At 26.7% G+C, this 19,240-nt stretch overlaps 2 protein-coding genes across 6 annotated transcripts in view; both read left to right on the top strand.

The window, feature by feature from the left end:
- LOC129976521 (fatty-acid amide hydrolase 2-like) overlaps positions 1 to 10,469 on the top strand; it is a 39,545-nt gene extending 29,076 nt beyond the window's left edge. For all 5 annotated transcript variants that reach the window (XM_056090127.1, XM_056090128.1, XM_056090130.1 and 2 more), the window contains exons 3-8: positions 348 to 567; positions 3,214 to 3,423; positions 6,350 to 6,469; positions 7,115 to 7,272; positions 8,918 to 9,016; positions 9,495 to 10,469. In XM_056090127.1, the coding sequence (XP_055946102.1) occupies positions 348 to 567; positions 3,214 to 3,423; positions 6,350 to 6,469; positions 7,115 to 7,272; positions 8,918 to 9,016; positions 9,495 to 10,079 (1,392 nt within the window). In that variant the 3' untranslated portion in view covers positions 10,080 to 10,469. The remainder of the gene's footprint in view (positions 1 to 347; positions 568 to 3,213; positions 3,424 to 6,349; positions 6,470 to 7,114; positions 7,273 to 8,917; positions 9,017 to 9,494) is intronic.
- Positions 10,470 to 15,894: 5,425 nt separating this feature from the next.
- On the top strand, positions 15,895 to 16,332 carry LOC129975548 (60S ribosomal protein L26-like). The gene has a single exon (XM_056088609.1). The coding sequence runs from the start codon at positions 15,895 to 15,897 to the stop codon at positions 16,330 to 16,332; it is 438 nt and encodes a 145-aa protein (XP_055944584.1).
- Positions 16,333 to 19,240: the final 2,908 nt, after the last annotated feature.

The following is a 19,240-nucleotide window of genomic DNA, read 5'->3' on the forward strand; positions in this document are numbered from 1 at the left end:
GCCCTCAATCCACGTTTATATAAACCATAAATTATAGATGAAACTCTTTGTTATTTAAAAAAATCATTTTAAATCTAGATTTTTACTATACAGGATCTTGATTGCTTGTGATTGAAACTAAATCTTACTTGAATACATAACTTATTTTTCCAGCTCTTTAATAAGGTATGATGATGCATCACATAGATTTATTTACTCTATCTATGTGAGTAGTCAATGCCTGTAATAATATCCTTCTGGGGTTTTTCTTCTATTAATAAGGGTGACCAAAGTTATAATATCTTATTTATGTTTATTACCATGTCTACAAGATATTTATTAATTAATCATGCTTTTTCCCCTTATAGCTTAAGAGTGTTGATCTAGTCAATCTATACATTTCACGTATTCAAGAAGTCAATCCAAGCATCAATGCTGCTGTTAATTTCCGATTTGATAAAGCTTTAGAAGAAGCGGAGCTCATTGATGAATTCATTGCTAGTGATCAAAGGACAGAAGAAGAGCTGGAACGAGAAATGCCTTTTCTTGGAGTGCCATTGTCAGTGAAAGAACTTATTGCAGTAGAAGGTAAGAAGAATGGACTTTTTCTGCTTGTCAAGAAAGAGAAAGAAATTGATCCAGAATAATTTTATCATTATTCAATAAAAAAAGTTCTAATTTAATATTAATTCCTTACAATTGTTATTATTATAATTTATCTACTAATTGTACTTTATTTCAATTATAATTTTTATTTATTATAAATTTTACTAAATATAGTAAAAAATTTCAAAATTAATTTCTAAAACTAATTGATTCAGTAATTTATAGTTTTTACTGATTAGAGAAAGTTCGTTTTAATTTATTCAAAGGATGAAAAAAAAATTATCAAAATGCATGGATTATTGTATAAACACCCTGCATTAATACTTTAATTTTTGTCTCTTGATAATTAATAATAGCTCATATCTCAACATCCCACTGTTTTAAAAATCTGAAGTATTTAATCTTTTTCAACTGTATAAATGTTTTAAAATCATTTATTTTATTCGAATTTTATGGATAAACATAAAAAATACAATTAGGATTTTAAATTCCAACTAGATTTTGTTGGATAATTTAGAAAACACATAGAATGTATACCAAAAAAGAAATTTGTCATGTTTATTGACATTCATAACATATATTACACATTATTGTGAAGATATTTGAAAGATGTGTATAATAAGAATTTATATTAATATGACCACGGAATGCAGAGTATTAGGCCATTAAGCATTATTAAAAATAATTTGTTCATTGTAAAATAGTCTTTAACAAAGAAAATACCAATGCTTTAAAAGAGTGATTTATTTTAGTGGCCAGGTTGTGGTATGTTTAGTGTTCAGATGAATTCTTTGATTCACAATTATGTCACTGGTATGTTTATTGAATTTTTAGTATTCAGGTTTGTAACTTTATGAAAATATTAAGTGGTTTGAAATGCAAAAATCACTTGGAAACACTTCAAAATCTCAGGTGTTCTTTAGGTTGTTAGAGAGATTGAAATGGCAGAAATAGTTCCAAATAGAATATGCCATATAATTAAGAGATTACATAAATTTGTAATCCAATGAGTTAATAAACAGAGGACTCAATATAAATTCTTTTATTTTAAAAAAATAACCCTTCACATAGTGGTATACTCTGAATGGAACCTACTATTTTTGTATAAAATAATTTTTCTACACTACTTTTCGTATGCGCTTTATGAAGTTTTGGAAAATTGTTCAATGTATTTACATCCAAAACATTGACTGAATGACTTTTATTGTATGTAGAAAATTATATTTAATTGCTGTTTTCAAACTATTTAAGACATACATTAACATTTATATAACAAAAGGATAGATTGTAGAATGGTATAAAGACAGTATAAAATAGTTGCTGCTTTTGTTTCATTATAATGGAATTTGCTGAATAATGGAGTTTTCCACCTTCTAATGTGCTATTTACAAATGTATCAAAATAATAATTGGTCCATTCTTATTGTTTTTGAATTTTGTTCACTTCACTTCAATTATTTTTAAAACATAAAAATATTATCGTTTTGCTTTAAGATGGATTTCTTTTCAAAATTGTGCTTTTTAATATAAGGGAATTGTACAAACGTTTCATGCAGCAGTTGATTTGAACATATTTTTTTTATCTTAATTGATCATATTTAAGGTTATAATTGTTTTTCTTTTAAATAAAATGCATTCTCATTGGCAGAATATGGTTGTTCAATTTCAGCTGACTGTATTATTTATCACTTTACACTCATGAGTCCTGATCAAAATATTTTTAAATATTGAATTGTAACAGACAATAAATCTGTATTATAATAGTCTTATACCTTTTCTGTTTATTATGTCCTTGAAATCAAGTTCCATGCATATCATATTACTATTAAAAACCATCTTCTAATTGCATGTTGTTTTTCATGTAGTTCCAATTTTTTTTTATGTAACCTACATTGATAATAAGAACATTTCCTTTTTTGTCTTTCAACAGTGAAAGAAAGTACTTTATGAAATAAAATGGACTAATTTAATTGTAACAATAAAAAATGTTGTTAAAAGTTATGAAAAAAAAAATTGAAATTTAAGGGGGAAAAAAATGTATGACAATTAACTAAATGCAGTTCTAAAAGACAGTTTTTAAAATTCTGTAATAGTATGAAAATAATTTTTGTATAACATTTTTAGACACTATTATGAAAAAATATGTAAATCTTTCTTGATTTTTAATCATTCAAATTCTAACTAAAATATCAAGGAATCATTTATCATGAACATTTCAAATTGCATTTGCGCTGAATTTGCTTATTTTGGGCAATAGAGCATCAGACATTTCTGTGTTATCAGTAGAGAGAATTGTGTGTCAAATAGTGCTAAAGACATAAAAGAGATTCAGAATGCTCACTTTTCAGTGTGACCGTCTAATAAAATTATATTCGAAATGTATATATGGTTCTACAATCTATCTACATTTTTGCTTTTAGAGTAAAAAATTCTTTCTTTTGAAATACTGTGCAATAAGTTTTTACTTTATCTTGTAGCAGGAATAATCCTACAATTGTGTCTACATTTTAAATTAATGAAAATGGCCTCTTCATATCGGATATTGTTCGCACTTTATTTCTTAATTTATATAACTAGCTTTCTTTAACATTTTCAGATATATTATTTTGCTTTTATATTTATCTTTCAGGAATGCCCTTTACTGCAGGACTTGTAGCTCGAAAGAATATTAAAGCACCTTGCAATGCTGAAACAGTAAAACTAATGAAAGCAGCTGGTGCTATTCCATTGGTAACAACAAATATCAGTGAACTGGGCATGTGGTATGAATCTTACAACCGTGTCTATGGACGAACCTGTAACCCTTATGATACAAATCGCAGTCCAGGTGGTAGTAGCGGTATGTATTAATAATATATTTTCATAACTTTTCAATGACACAAGTTTGATTTGAAATATTGCTGATGAATTTTCTTATAACTTTTATTTGATAGTTTTTTTGCAATTTAGTTATATTTTTAGTTTCAAGGAAAATCTGTGAAACATTGATAAGGTTTAAAACATTTAATTCTTTTGCTGATTCTTTTATGTCAAAGCAAAACATTGCCACATTGTGTAGCATTATGAAATGTACTTAAATTTGAAAACCATTTTTAAGAGCACCTTAAAAGTATTTAATTTTGAAAAAAGGTCCTTAAAAGTGCTTAATTTTCTCTAGAAGTGTAAAAAGAAACTTTCATTTGTTTTGTTTTCCCAGGCGTTGTATACAATAAATCAAAAGGTGGTCATAAAAGTTTGTTTACTGGTTTTATCAAGAAAGAAAGAATTTGAAGAAGGAATTCAAGGTGAAATAGTTCCAGGGTATCCAACACATATTAAAGATAATAATGACTTGTTTTCCCTATTACCATTTTCTTCAACCTTGTGTTTTGCCATTTATTAAAAATGGTGGGAAAGTTTCAGTCATCATTCTCATTAGTTTGTCATTTTTGAGCAATTGCTTGAATGATTTATTAAAGGGATTTTACTATACTATATTGAATTCATCGGGATGTGTAATAACGTTAGGAGATTTCATAAAATCCAGTATGACGGAATTTCAACTTAAAGCTATAAATTTGCAATAATCGTGATTTTTTTCCACTTTTTTTTTTTTTTTGAATGCCTATTTATTTGAAAATCATTATTTTTTAAACAAATCTCATCAAATTTCAGTTTTTATATAAAAAAAACAAACTGTTAGATCTAGTACTTAAAACTTTGAAAAAAATGACAGTTTTTAGAAACTTTTTTTTTTTTTCAGAGTTTAAGTTCTATCATTTTTTAACAATTTTTGCTTTTATTCTTTTTGTAATTCATATATATTTTTTTGCTTTTGTTTCCCATTGAAATATATATATATATATATAAGTTTGTCGTGGTTGACAGTTCAACAAACCATTGAAGTTAGGAGTATGAAATTTGGCAGGAAGTTGCTTGTTGGATACCAGAGACTTATTAAAAACATATTTTTCAAAAGTTTAGTTAGAAATTTAATTAAAAAAAATAAAGCATATTTTTAATGTGTTTTCACCTTAAAATCAAAGCACACATTACACACTAAATATTTTTACACTTTTTTAAAGGTTTAAAAAAGTGATTTTTTATTATATCAGTTTAGTTTGAATGAATGCATTTTCTTCTCTTTAATTTTAGTATTTTTAAAAAGTTAGTTTTGTAATTTGATTTTCATAGTATTGAAATTCAAAACAATATAATTGCTTCATCAAATCGCTGAGTCATGTAAAACTTGTTAGCATTATGACTCTGTTAAGTTGGGGATAAAAAAAATACTTTCTCTGCTGTAATTTAAAATTAAAAACTTTAAAGCACTTTACTGAATGAGATATTTCACTTGATAAGTGTGTTAAATTCTGGCACAGTAACATATATTGTCTCGCGCTGGCATAAAAAAATACTTTTTAAAAATGTATGAATTGACATTTTTTTTATTTTCATTTTATTTCTAACTATAGCACTGGCATCTTTTAAACTTGAATGATTCTAAACATGAGTTTTTTCCCATTATTTTTAAAAACTAGAAATTCTAAAATCATTATCATTTTTTTTTTTCATAAAATATATAATCAGGTTTTTCTGTTACCTTTTATAAAGCTAAAGAAAAAATATTATTTTTGCATAATATTTAAAAAGCAGGTTTTTATTAAATTCCAAAATTTGAAAAGTTTGAAAATCCCTTTATTAAACTTTAGAAGTAAGAAGCGATAAGAATTTTTTTGTTTGTCCATTTTGAAATACTGCTTTTCTTTTCCATTAAAAACATTTTTTTTTTTAATTTAGTTGGAACATGCCATTGTACTATTGTCAATTTCATGGCAGTTTTGTCAATCTTATGTTGCTAGCCATCCTAGAATAATTTAGCTCTTAGCTTTATAATACACAAATAAAATGTTAAAAATTGCTAAATATGATTAGCTATCATTGAAGGAAATTTGCACTTTCCATCCTAGCCATGTTAAATTTTATTTATTAATTGCATATTTAAAAATCAAATCTTTTTTTTTTTTATGTTTCTACATCAATGTTGACATTTTCAGAAAAGGTTTATCCATCAAAATTAACTGATAATTTGTTAATTTTAAAAAATGCTGAGAGAGATCTCGGGTCTATATTATAATCTTAAAAAAAAAGCTGACTTAATTTTTTTTTGAATGATAGTATTCCCCTCCCCCTTTTCATTTTTATGTTTATATGAAAACCTTAAAGACATAATTTTCTTTTTTTTACAATAGAAGATGTTGTGTCTCTGCAGTGCTGTAAAATAAACACTTAAAATTAATTTTAAGAAATTTCAATAAAAATAATACATTGTTTTTATTAAAAATTTTTTATAAAAATTTATATTAAGAAATTTCAATATAAAGTAGAAAACATCATATGCTTAGGAAACATGATTACTGATGCATTAATTATAAAAAGAGCTTAATTTTTGCAGCAATTTCTCACATTACACCTTAATTGCTAAAAAAAATTATCCTTGAAAGATTTAAAGTTTTATTTAAAAATATATAATGTATTTTTGGTTCTATTCTGTTGACAGAAATCCTATTGATATTAAGCTCAAGAATTGCTTCTTGCAATCCAATATCTTCGAGATGTATGAGAGTTATCATTAAGAATGGATAAGTTATTTGTTTGGGGCCACATGAGTGGAACTGTAGCATATTTTCAAATTGAAGAAAAAGAAATACTACTTTGTACAATTATCTATAATGCAAAGCATTTAATAATCCAAGTAAATTTTTGAATTATTTGATTTTTAATAGGAGGTGAAGGTGCTCTTATTGGAAGTGCAGGTTCAGTTATAGGAATTGGTTCTGATATTGGTGGAAGTATTCGGATACCAGCATTATTTAATGGTGTCTTTGGTCACAAACCTACTCCTGGTTAGTATAATATTTAATTTATTGTATTTCTTTTTCTTTCAGTAAACTTATTTTAAAAAATATACTGTTGCTGACTTAACAACTGTTGTAAAATTTTTCAATAATCTGTATGTTTTTAACTATTTTTAAATAGGTTTTAGTATATGTTTAATTTGTTTAAAAAATAAATGCTGTAGAAATAAGGTGTAATAGTATGATTTCTGTGCATACTTGTATGTTTATAAATAACATTATACAGTACACTCCCGAGCATCCAGCCTAATGTGGCGGAAGGACTGGTCGGATAACAATAAAGCCGGTTAGGCCAGAGTTCTATGAACTCATTACTTTGCCCACCAATAACAGAAGACAGTTTTTATACCAAAACTCACTGTTATAATTTGTGCAATTTGTTTGTTTTATTTTGTAGTCTGTCTATAATTAATTTGTATATGAGTTTATATGTTAAATTATTAATTCATTAATACTGAAACAACTATGTATTTTGTGAAATAACCAAATTCTATATCTTAATGGTATTTCCTGTACTGCAATTGCATGAAAATAATTCAAATTCTTTCTTTTAAATTAGTGATAAGCAATAGTTTCTTTAGTCATGTTTGTGAATGAATAGAATTCTAATTTTTGTTTATCTTTTCTATTTAGAAGTTGTATCAAATTATGGCTCATATCCACCATCTGGGGAAAGAGAGTTTGTTCCCTGTCTGAGTGTTGGCCCTCTTTGCAGATATGCTACAGATTTGACTCCCATGATGAAAGTTATGGCAGGAAAAAATGCAGCTCTTTTACATTTAGAATTGCCTGTAAGTCTTTCTAGAATTTTTGAAAATAATACAAATTAATTATAATTTATTTATGTAAACTTTATTTCTGTATTATTTCTTTGCCAAAAACTTTATTTTTTAGAAAGCAGAATAAGAATACAAAATTTTTGTTTCATAAATTTTTTATTATATTTCAATTTTATATTTATTTTTTTATATATCTAGTCTTTTAAATAATATGAAAAGTCTTTTTCTTAATTGAAAGCTAAATTTTATTGAGCATATCAATTGTTTATTGTTTTTTTTATTTTATTTTTTTCAGTTTCTCTTGCATTTTTTAAAGTTTAGTAAAGTTTTAAAAATAAAAATTTTCACAAACCTTAATTACTTACTGTAAATTGTTTCAAGAACCAGATAAGATGGTTTTATAATGCATTTACTGACAGAAACTTTTTTTTTCTTCCTAAGATTGAATTTGAATGTCTAACTATATAACACTAATATGGGAAAAATCAAACATATGTTCGACTATCCATATAATTTATTTACATAATTATTGTGAACCATAGCAATGTTTTTTGATTGGGAGTAGCGAATGCTTCTTTTTGGAAACTAAAACAAGAAATATACATCAATATATTGAGATTTGCTTAAAGGATAGCATGAATAAATTGTTGACAACATTTTTTTGATTTTTCCACAAATTTGTAGAATAAAACAAAACCATAGTCATTTAAATATTATAACTTGTTGAAATGCCTGTGTAGTACCGTAATTTCGCGCGTATAGTCCGCGGACTATCTGTGTTTAAAATGCGAATGTTTGAAGCCGCAGACACCAGTGCGGATAATACGCTGGTTGTTCACGGTTAAAATTGTTGAAATTTAAAAAACACGCTGTCGTGAACTGCCGATGATCAAATATAAAAAAAGTGCGAGATTCCAAGAAAACATTCGTATGTATCGTATCGATAGTAAACCATAGAGCATAGTGCAGAACGAATGAGTAGTAGCAAGTAGAGCTCCTAAAATCCAGGCTCAACCATCCGATCGGGATTTATAAAAGCCGGGATTGTTAGTGAAAGCGAGGAAATCACTGACAGTGAAGATCGTGATGCTGAAAATGAACTTTCGAACACTCTTCCCGAAAATATATTAGAACTGTTTAATTCTGATACCGATGAATCGGACTTTGAAGGTTTTCGTTAATGTGTGAGAATGTGTGATTAATTAATATATGATTAATTAGTAAGCACTGTTTTTATTTGTATTTAGCGTTTTATTTCTGAAAGTATATTAGTAAGTAAGTACTTTTTTTCTATTTATACTTAGTTCTTTGTTTCTAAAATACATTAATATTGCCATATTAAAATAACGTAATTTCGGACGTATAGTCCGCGGACTATCTGACGATTTTTGAAATTCTTTTTATATAAAATCGTGTCTGCGGACTATACGATGGTGCGGACTATACGTGCGAAATTACGGTAAATTATGGATTTTTAAAAATTCTTTTTGTAGGTTTTATTGTTCATTCTTTTAAAAAGGAACTTCTTATACTAATCATTATACTAAAATGTGTTTTAGTTAAATTTCAATCAACATGTGTGTATATATATATATATATATATATATATATATATATATATATATATATATATATAATTTTTGTCTTTTATTTTCAGGTCAAATTGAAAGAGCTGAAAATATACTATGTTGAAGATGTAGGAAATCATGTAATGTTCACAAAGGTTGAGCCTGATATGCTAAATGCATTGCATAAGGTAATGTAAATTTTTCTGTCTTAAAAAGTTTGGTTTTATAAAATTCTTTTTAAAAAATACAATGATTTTTTTTAATTATTAAGTTTCATGAATAATGTTGCTTTAGAATGTTTCAATATACTTGTGATTTGGTCTGAATAACTCCAAAACATGCATTTTCAGATGTTGCTGTTTTTGTAAAGCATTTAATTCTGCTTTTCACAAAATTTAAATTTTGTTTTATAATTATTTTGATTTGCAGCAGAGTAAAATTGGTCGGTTTTACATTAGAAATTGTATACAGAATTCAGTTTACAATAATGAATTCGAAATTCTTACTATAATTTCTGATTACCTAACTGTGACTAACATAGCATTATAGTGCAAATAAATTTACTGAAAAGTACTTTTCAAAATGTACGCATAGTTGTTATATGTATATTATAACATTGTTAATGTTGACTTCAGATATTTAAAAAATTTTCTCCATTTATTTCAGGTTCTCAATCACTTTAACAATGCCTATAAAATAGTGCCTAAGAAGCTTGAGTTACCCACTCTAAAATACATGTATCTTATGTGGGCATCTTTCCTGTCTAATTGCAAAGCTCCGACATTTTCTGATGAACTAGCTGAAAGGAAAGGCACAATTCACTTTAAACTGGAATTTCTTCAGTGGATATTAGGACAATCCAGATTCACATTCCCTGCCATAATGCTTGGCATGACTGAAAAAACTGTGATCGAAGGAAGTCACAAATATTTGAGGATGCTTGAAGATCTTAAAAGAGAACTGATAAAAACTATTGGTGATGATGGGATATTATTATTCCCGACTCATCCCACAGTTGCTCCTCATCACAATGAAGCCATCGTTAGGCCTTTCAATTTTTCATACACAGGCATCTTCAATGTACTTGGTTTCCCAGTCACACACTGCCCACTTGGTTTAGGAAAAGAAAACTTGCCAGTTGGAGTGCAAGTAGTTGCAACTCCTTACAATGATCGGATAACATTAGCTGTTGCTGTGGAATTGGAGAAAGTATTTGGTGGGTGGATCTCTCCATCAAAAATTGTAGAATGAATTTTGTGTAATCTAGTTACAAATTTTGTTAAAAGTACAAAATTCTTATTTTTTTTTGTTTTGTTTTGTTTTGCTCCCTGCATCTCTGAATGTTTTTATTATCTGGAGTTTGTGAGAGTTTTATTTTTTAAAAATAAATATGCAGGAATTTCATAATTGGGTTGAAAATAGAAAATACAGTGTTTAAAAATATTTCATTCCGATTGAATTACAAGAATTCTTATTTAAAATGAGAAAAGAATATGAATGAAAATAAATACTTAATTTTAATGTGTAATGAATTTTATGCAAATTTATCTCTGATTTTGTAATCGATATTTTATTCCTGTATTGATAAATTTGAACTTATATAAAATTCCAATTTCGATTATTGGAAAATACTTTCTTGGGAAATAATAACAAATATATATATTTTTTAATCTCAAAATATTAGAAAAAAACTTTTTTCCTTATTTATAGAGTTTAAATTATTATTCTTTATATGTGCAAATAGAAATTGTATAAAATTAAAATTGAGTTAAATGATAAATTAGTATTCCAATTCAGTATTGGGAAATTATACGAGTGTATTAACATATTTTTTTTTGTTGTAATTAACAAAACTTTTGAATCTTATTTTTTATGACAAATTGTTGTTTTGAATTTTAAAAAAATTCAGAATTCCTGAGGAATTGTATTAATGAAATTTAGCTGAGCTAAGTTTCTGTATATAAGGATATTTCTGAAGATGTAACATTTATTATTATTATTCATGTGAACATTTTGTTAAACTTAAATGTAGAAACCATGTGTTACTTAGAAACTCCTTAATTTTATTATGATATTGAAAATATTTCATTGAATTATAATATTGGTTTCTTTCAGTTACAAATTTGTTGTATATTTTAGGCTTTTGATTAGTTTTTGTTGTATCACAAATAAATTGAAGCATCCAATCTTTTTAATAATATCCTTGTGAGATATTACATGATTTCAAAAAAGTTATCTTAAACTTTTTTTTTTGTATTTATTGAATTGTAAGGTTGAATATTTTGAATATTTAACATTTTAAACTGTTAAGTTATAAGGATGAAATTCAAATTTCGTATTTGTAATTTTTCTTTTCAGTCTCAAATGTAAAAACTCCATTTTTCCAAAAGGAAATTAAATTTTTCATTGCAGTTCTCATTAAGGGGTAATTTTTGTAGTATGATGTATTTAGCTATATTGTTGTAAATTGGATGATTCAAAATGACCATTTTCAAAATGGCTTAAAAATTACTTTATAATATATTAATATGAATGTATGTGTATATGTATAGTTAGAATGGTAACTCTTTTGTGAAATATTATAATTCTCATAATCTTTATTAGTTTTAAATTGCTTATGCTAGAACAAAACACCTTAACCTTTCTGTGAATTTTTTTTTTAATGCAAAATGATATAGATATAAAATTTCTTTTAATGTATCAGATTTTAAAGAAATTTGTCAAATTAATATCTATATTTTTTTATTGATTTTGATTAATATTAAAAAGCACTTCGCAGATCAGCTGCTGTTATACATGTAATCAGAAACCATGCTTTAAGAAATCCTGAGCTAAATTAAGCCTATGAAACAATTTAAATGCCATGAATATTAATTATTCTTGTGAATAGTTTTCATGCCAATGCTCTTTTATTTCTGAGGTAAAAACTTAGTTGAAGTAAGTAGCCACTTCCTCTTTGCCCATATAATACAGGATATAAAATGAATCCAATAATTGCTTAATTACTGCAAAATATGGAAGTATTTGTACTAAGAAGGTAATAAAAAAATGTATCATTGTATTAGAACAGATCTCTTTCACACTTTGCATGTAAGTTGAAGTTATTTTTATGCCATAGTATGAAGATGAACTTTTTTGTTAAAATGGGTCTGCGACTTGAGAGCTTCAATAGAAAGCATTTTAAAATATTTTTACTGACTGCAAGTCTACAGAAATTTAATTTTTATACAATATCTGAAATGTGGCTTTTGATCACTGTGAATTTAATTTTAATGTTCCTTGTTATTACTCTATGTGAATTAAACTATTTATTATATTATATGTTATTCTGTTTTCTTAACAAATGAGGTTTTGTTAATGCCATAAGCTTCCTTTCAGTACAGATTGAGCATATAGCATTATCTTTTGCTGATTCATAAACAATTGTTGTTTTTTGTAAAATATTTTTTACCCAACAGTATTTATTTTATAAAATAAATTTATTAATATTGTTAATGAATCTTAAAAATATGCATTTTTTTGCTAGTCATATGCTGTTCTATGATTTCCATATTTTTGATGAATAAATGTTTCTATATAAGTGTGAATTGTTTGATTTTATCTCTGTTATATAGTTCAAAAATAAAAACATGCTAGATTTTTTTTTTTTTTTTTTAAATCCTTGACTTTTCAATGTATGTCATCAAGTAATTCTAATATCTATGTGTAGTTTGCAATGACATTTATGTTAAAAAAATAATTAAAAGAAAACTACTATTTATTGCTTGAAAAGATTTTTCTACAATGCTATATTTAATTATGAAAGAATTTGATGCATTTTTATCATGATGTTTGTTGTAATAAAAATTGTCTCTTCATTAAAAGATTTTTTTTTTTTTTTTTTTTAGAATAGTGATTATTTGCAACAACTTGCTTCATTAAAATTTTCATTTATTTCCTTATTTTTTTTTTCTGATTAAATGCTCTGTACTTGTAAATATTGCATTTTTGTTATTGAAAGAATTTATTCCAAAGATTTTGCTTATTAATTGGCATAGTGCTTTTATTTTCCTTGAAATTAAATAAAATAAATGTGCAATTAAAATAAATGCACAATATTTTCTATCTCCTTTTATTTTTCTCATTGTTACATATATTATTACTGGAAGATCTTTGTAAATTCAAGCCATTTATTCTAATCAGATAGAAATGGTCTAATTCTTAAACTATTAGTATACTTGGCATAATTATTTTAAACAATAATTATACTTCTGAAAAAAATTATATCTAAACTTTTATACAATATCTTGTCTTATTTAGTAAAATATTCTTTGCATATTTACATTTTAACAACAAAATTTTGCTACAAAACTCATTGAGTTACATAGCTTTTATTAATTCATGCCAATCAATAGCAGCCCAAAGAAAAAATGTGCATTATTTGTCCGATTTTCAAGGTGACCATTGAAATTCAAATTTTCATAACTCGGGAGTCTTAATCATTAAAAAATGAAGCGTTTTAATAATGCTAACATATCAAATTTAAATTAAGTAGTAATAAAAAAAATTTCAGTAACGTTCATTAATTTATAAGCATTAATATTTTATTTACACATTTACTAATACATAATATATGCGAGGGTGTCTCATCCTTGGGCAAGCTATAAATGTGAAGTCACTGGGTAAGTAAATAGGTTTGATTTCTTAATAAGAAACTTACCCTGTCCATCATTTTATGAATAAACTATAAAGCTAAGAGAAATGGAAATGAAATAGTGGGAGAATATTAATCAAAGCAACTTTTCATTTGATTTCTTGTAATAATTATTCCAGAGAATGCATCGCTTCTAAAGAGTTTTATATCTATCTTACATTTATGCAGGGTATCGGAAAATATTTCATTTCTGCATTTGGGTAATATTGTTTTAATAAAAAATATTTTGAATTAATTCTCCAATGCATCAGGAAGAAAAAAATTCAATTTTTATAAAAAAAAAAATTATATTAAATATTTTATTTTTACTCCCTACCAATGTAAAGATTTAAAATCTTTATCTCCAGTATTTAATAACCATATATGTGTTAATTTTAATTAAAATGCAGTGTTTGTATTAAATCATTAAATATTTTTATCTATATTCTTGTTGGATTTTCAGTTTAGTTTACAAATTCTCAGTATGTACTTGAATTAAAAGATTTAACCTATACCTTTTAACTAATTTTTGTTATCCATTTAATGCAGAGGCAAGCAAACAGTAAAATATTCTGCCATGAATTAATTTCTCTAAAATAATTACAGACCTATGGAATTTCGTTTTTGGACCTGTTATTCTGTCGAAAGAAGAACTTTTATTTTCACTGAAAGAAATGCTTGCATATACCGAAACCTTTTTGAAGCGCAAAAATAATGAAATAAATGCACTGACACGATAACTTTTATGTTCTCTCAGTAATGTGGCATGGAAAATATAGATAAACAAGATGTCGGCGCAGATGCGCCTGAAAACTCGTAACTTCTCCTAGTTAAGAGATTCTAATTTCTCTTATAGTTCCAAAAGGTTCTAAATAAACCGAGGAGATCAAATATGATTTTGAGATCAATCTTTGAGAAGTAATCTCAAATAAGAAAGGTTTTCAAGAACTTTGATGGTATGGTATAACGACCAGAATCCATGGGGAGTATACATGCCCCGGAAGCCCATCATTGGAGGCGCCATGGAGACTAAAAGTGATTACACCAATTTTTAAAATTAAATACGACGAGAGGCGGATAAATATGCATGGGTGTCATTTATTTTCTAAAGGCCACTGTTTGTTGATTTAGAAAGTGCCAGAATCAATAAGAAAATCAAATTATTTTTTGCATTATGAGTGTTTCATTTAAAACTAATCGCCTTTAGCAACCAGCTGGTTGGCCGGGGTTCTTGGTTATATTTAAATTCAATTAAATTGTCTAAATATAATTTCATGTCTTGAAATCGCTCAAAATTATCCGTTATTAAAGTCGTTACTATTTTAACTGTTTTTCATGCATTCTGGACATGAACTTTTCCGATAGACTAGTCCCATGATATCATAGAGCTGTTATTAAGAATGCAAATGTGCAGTTCATCTATCTTTTAAATTTCGCGGGATTCACCTTTTTATTTGCTTTGTAAACTACACAGATACAAAATAGAACCTTCTTTAGTTTCAGTAATGTACTTAAATCACACTATCATATCTTTGATCAAGCAAAGAAAGCGGTTTGAAAATTAGGGGAAAAAAGGAGATCTGCCAAAAATCAGAAAAAAAATTACACACCTATTAACTTAATATCAATAAAAAAGATTAAAACTTTTGAAACGGTATGAAATTATTTTTTTTTACTGTAACATTTTCAGAAATTATCATGAAAAAACCAAAGAAATTTGATTACTTAATTAACATTTTAAAAATCCTTCCGAGAAAAAAATCCCCATTCCCACCATCCAAATTTATGTGTCTAAATTTGGTAGGAGTAGGTTAAAGATTTTGTCTGTAGACCATCAACACACACACGCACACACACACCTTTATTATTAATAGAGAGACTGCCCCGATATTTTAAAACTTGAATATTTTCACTCTGTCATAGAACTGGACTATTCAACGACAGACCAGAGGCGTCACCGGAGGAAAAGGGGAATATTGATATTCCATAGATCGTTATTAACGCGTTTATTCCATTTTTTTTTATGTGAAATATGATTTAGAGGTGAAAAAATAATGCCTCTGGCGCCATCAGTATTTGCTTACCATTGATGGAGACAGGTGGGCGGGACACCAGTTACCCTATTACTCTATCCCTGTTACTCTATTACAACCGAAGTATGTTCTTTTAAAATATTGTTGATTAAAATTCTGTTTAATATCTTAGGAAAGTTATAAATTTTTCGAGAGTGATAAATTTTACAAGCCAGCTACTTTGGTTTACAATTTTTTCTTATTTATTGAAATGGCAACAACAAATTGTTGACAACGAGGGTAACATCTTGCGTCAGCAGTGGTGACACGCTGCTTTTAATTTTTTTTTTCTTTGAGTATTTGATTGAAATTTATTTTAAAAATGAAACTTAATAAATTAGTAACAGCATCCAGACGGAAACAGCGTAAGCGTCATTTCAATGCACCTTCTCATCAACGACGAATTATTATGAGTTCTCCTTTATCAAAAGAACTTAGGCAGAAATATGGAGTTCGTACTCTTCCAATCCGAAAAGATGATGAAGTTCAAGTTGTCCGTGGTCATTATAAAGGTCAGCAAGTAGGCAAAGTTATCCAAGTATATAGAAAGAAATATTCTATCTTTATCGAAAGAATTCAGCGGGAAAAGGCTAATGGAGCTTCTGTACACGTGGGTATCCATCCATCAAAAGTAGTAATAGTAAAATTGAAAATTGATCGAGACAGGAAGCAATTGCTTGAAAGGCGTGCGAAAGGCAAACAATTGGCTGAAAAGGGAAAAGGAAAACATACAGAGGAATCAGTAGCTATGGAAGCATAAATCCAGGTATCTGAACCCTGTTATGATAATTTTTTAAGCCTAAATGAATATCTTGATATGGTATAGTAGATATTTTATACTGGCAGGAATCTGTATATCGATCTCATCGTTGTTTATATCGAAAGTTTACTGAAATATTGCCTAAGCATGACTATAAAAACGGAGCTTGTCTTTCCATTAATAAGTAGCTGCATGAATTAGTGATTTTCAATAAATACAAATACTTGTGCCGTCAGTAAATTATATGACTAGTTATTGAAAGAAGGGCTTCATAATGTGTTGTATTTTGAGCTACAAATTGTCTATATAATATACAGTGTGTCAAAAAAGTATTGGGACACACTACAAGTTCACAGATTTTTATCATAATATTTTATTTAAATATACAAATGAAATCAAAACAAAGAATTAAGTATAATTTTGATATATACAAATCATAATAATTCAATCAAAACTCAAATTAATGTAATTATAGTTATAATTAAAAATGAAAGAAATAAAACAAGAAAACATATTCATAAAAGTATTGGGACACTTCCCAATAAATTAAGGGGAAAAAAAAGGAAGACTCAAAAGTTAATTTCTTGTTTTGCCATCTTTGTTTTCTTTGACCTCTCATATTCTATTTGGCATAGATTGACCAATTTTTTACAAAATTATCACATTTTTTTAATCGAGTGCGACTCATTCTTCGACGAAATCCTGCTTGTAAAAAATTTGATGTTCACATAGTTTTTGCTGCAAATAATCCCATACATGTTCAATGAGATTAAGTTCTGGACTTTGTACAGGAGTCTAAATAAAACTAGGACAGTAGTAGAGGACTCGTAACTTGCAAATATTAGCAATATGTTTCGAGACATTATCGTTGTGCAATTTAAAATTCTTGAGATTTCCAGCCTGCTAGCATTTTCCTTTAAATCTTGTTTGAGAATGTCAAGATAAACATATTTATTCATTGTGCCATCAATAAATTTAAATTCCCAACATCAATGCTTGATATACAACCCCACATTATTTGATTGCCATCTCCATATTTAACAGTAGGCTGTAAATTTTTGACATACATTGCTATATTTAGTTTCTGCCAAACTTTTTTGCTTGCTATCTGATCTAAAAATGTTATGTTAGCTTTCATCAACAAAAATTACATTTTTCCAAAATACTTTTGGCTGCTTTACATACATTTTAGCAAATGCTAGCCTAGCTTATCGATTTGGTATGCTAATGTAGGGCTTTCTTTCAGGTACTCTGTTATGATACCTATGTATTCTTAAAACATTTTTAATAGTTTTAGGATTTACAGATTTTCCTAACTTACTTTTTACATTGCAGAGCCAATTTTACTGCACTAATTTTTGGAATTAAATTAAACTTATTTCATAATCCCTTGTTTCACATTCATTAACTGTCCTTGGATACCCTGATCTTTGTTTGTTTTCAACATTATATGTTTTCTTGAACCTGTGAATAATGTCAAAAACAGTAAACTCACTAAATTTAAAGTATGATCTGAACAGCAAACCGATTTTTCCATTTTTCTAATGATTTTTTTACAAGTTTTCAAACATCTATATAAATTTTTTATATTAAAAATCTATATAAATTTTTCACAATTTTTCTGTAAATAATATTACTTGTTGAAATTTTTTTGCTTTAAAATTCAATTCTATTGATGTGCTGTATATTTGTTGAATATCTCATTTCAAAAGTGACCAACACTTTTTTTTACCCAGTTTACCTTTGTATTTGAAAAGCTAGATAAAATTTTCATTCTGAAATACCAGTAAAATTTTCTTTACAAGCTGTACACCAAGATTTTTTGATTCATTTTGTTTTTATTTTATATGATAAATAGTTTTATAAATAGCTATATAGTTATTCATGCCAAGTGTCCCAATACTTTTTTGAGTGACTTTATATAGACATATTTAATAGATTTTAACAATCTCATTCTCTAAAGTTCAACTAAAAACTGATGACTGAGTATTTGAATCATGCGACATACTCCTGATTTTCTATGGGATTAGATCCACAAATAGTTGCAAAAATGATTAAAAAAAAAAAGACAAGCATCAAAAAGATTTTGAATTTTTTTTAAAATTTATTTTAGGAGGCCTATATATATTATATATATATTTAGCTTTAATATAGAGATTTTTGTATTAACTGAGTGTTGATTTATTTTTTAAAAAAAACATTTGCTTTTTTAGTACTAAACAGTCTTGTTTATTTGTTATAAACTATTAGGATATAACTTCTTGTTCATGATTCCGCCAAATTGTTTGACATAAAAACTGTATTTTAATTGCATTGCTAGTTCTACTTATCTTGTACATGAACTTTCTAATGTAGATAGTCCAATAATATGAAGAGCTATTAGAGCTAACTGCCTGTATCATCTAATTTTTAAAATTTTGCAGTGTTCTAACTTCACTTATTTTCTTCTAAATTATGCAGATATTAAACTGAATCCTTCTACTTTAGTTTTGAACAATAGAAAACCACATAATCAGATAGTTGATAAAACAAGATGGTTTAAACTTTAGGGCAGTAATATAGTTTGTTATTGGAAATTTGAGAAAAAAATATGTCTAATTTCAGGAAAAAATCACATGACTATTCAATTGGTATAATTAAAATGACAATTTTGAAAAAGCAAATTCATACTAAAAGGCAGTTTTGCAATTTGTGCAATATCTTTCAAACCTGAAAGGCTTATTTCAGAATAACTACTTTCTTCCTATATGAGGTTAAATATATTTCTTTGTTTTATTTTCTATTTTGCATCAAAAAATGAATTTATATATATTTTAAAAGTATATATACATTGTTTGCTTTTTTGTAAATGTTTCCATAATTTTACTTACAAATTTAATAATTTGAAAATTGCCTGATATAAATAGGA

This window comes from Argiope bruennichi, chromosome 7 (genome assembly GCF_947563725.1).
Source record: "Argiope bruennichi chromosome 7, qqArgBrue1.1, whole genome shotgun sequence".
Lineage (NCBI taxonomy): Eukaryota > Metazoa > Arthropoda > Arachnida > Araneae > Araneidae > Argiope > Argiope bruennichi.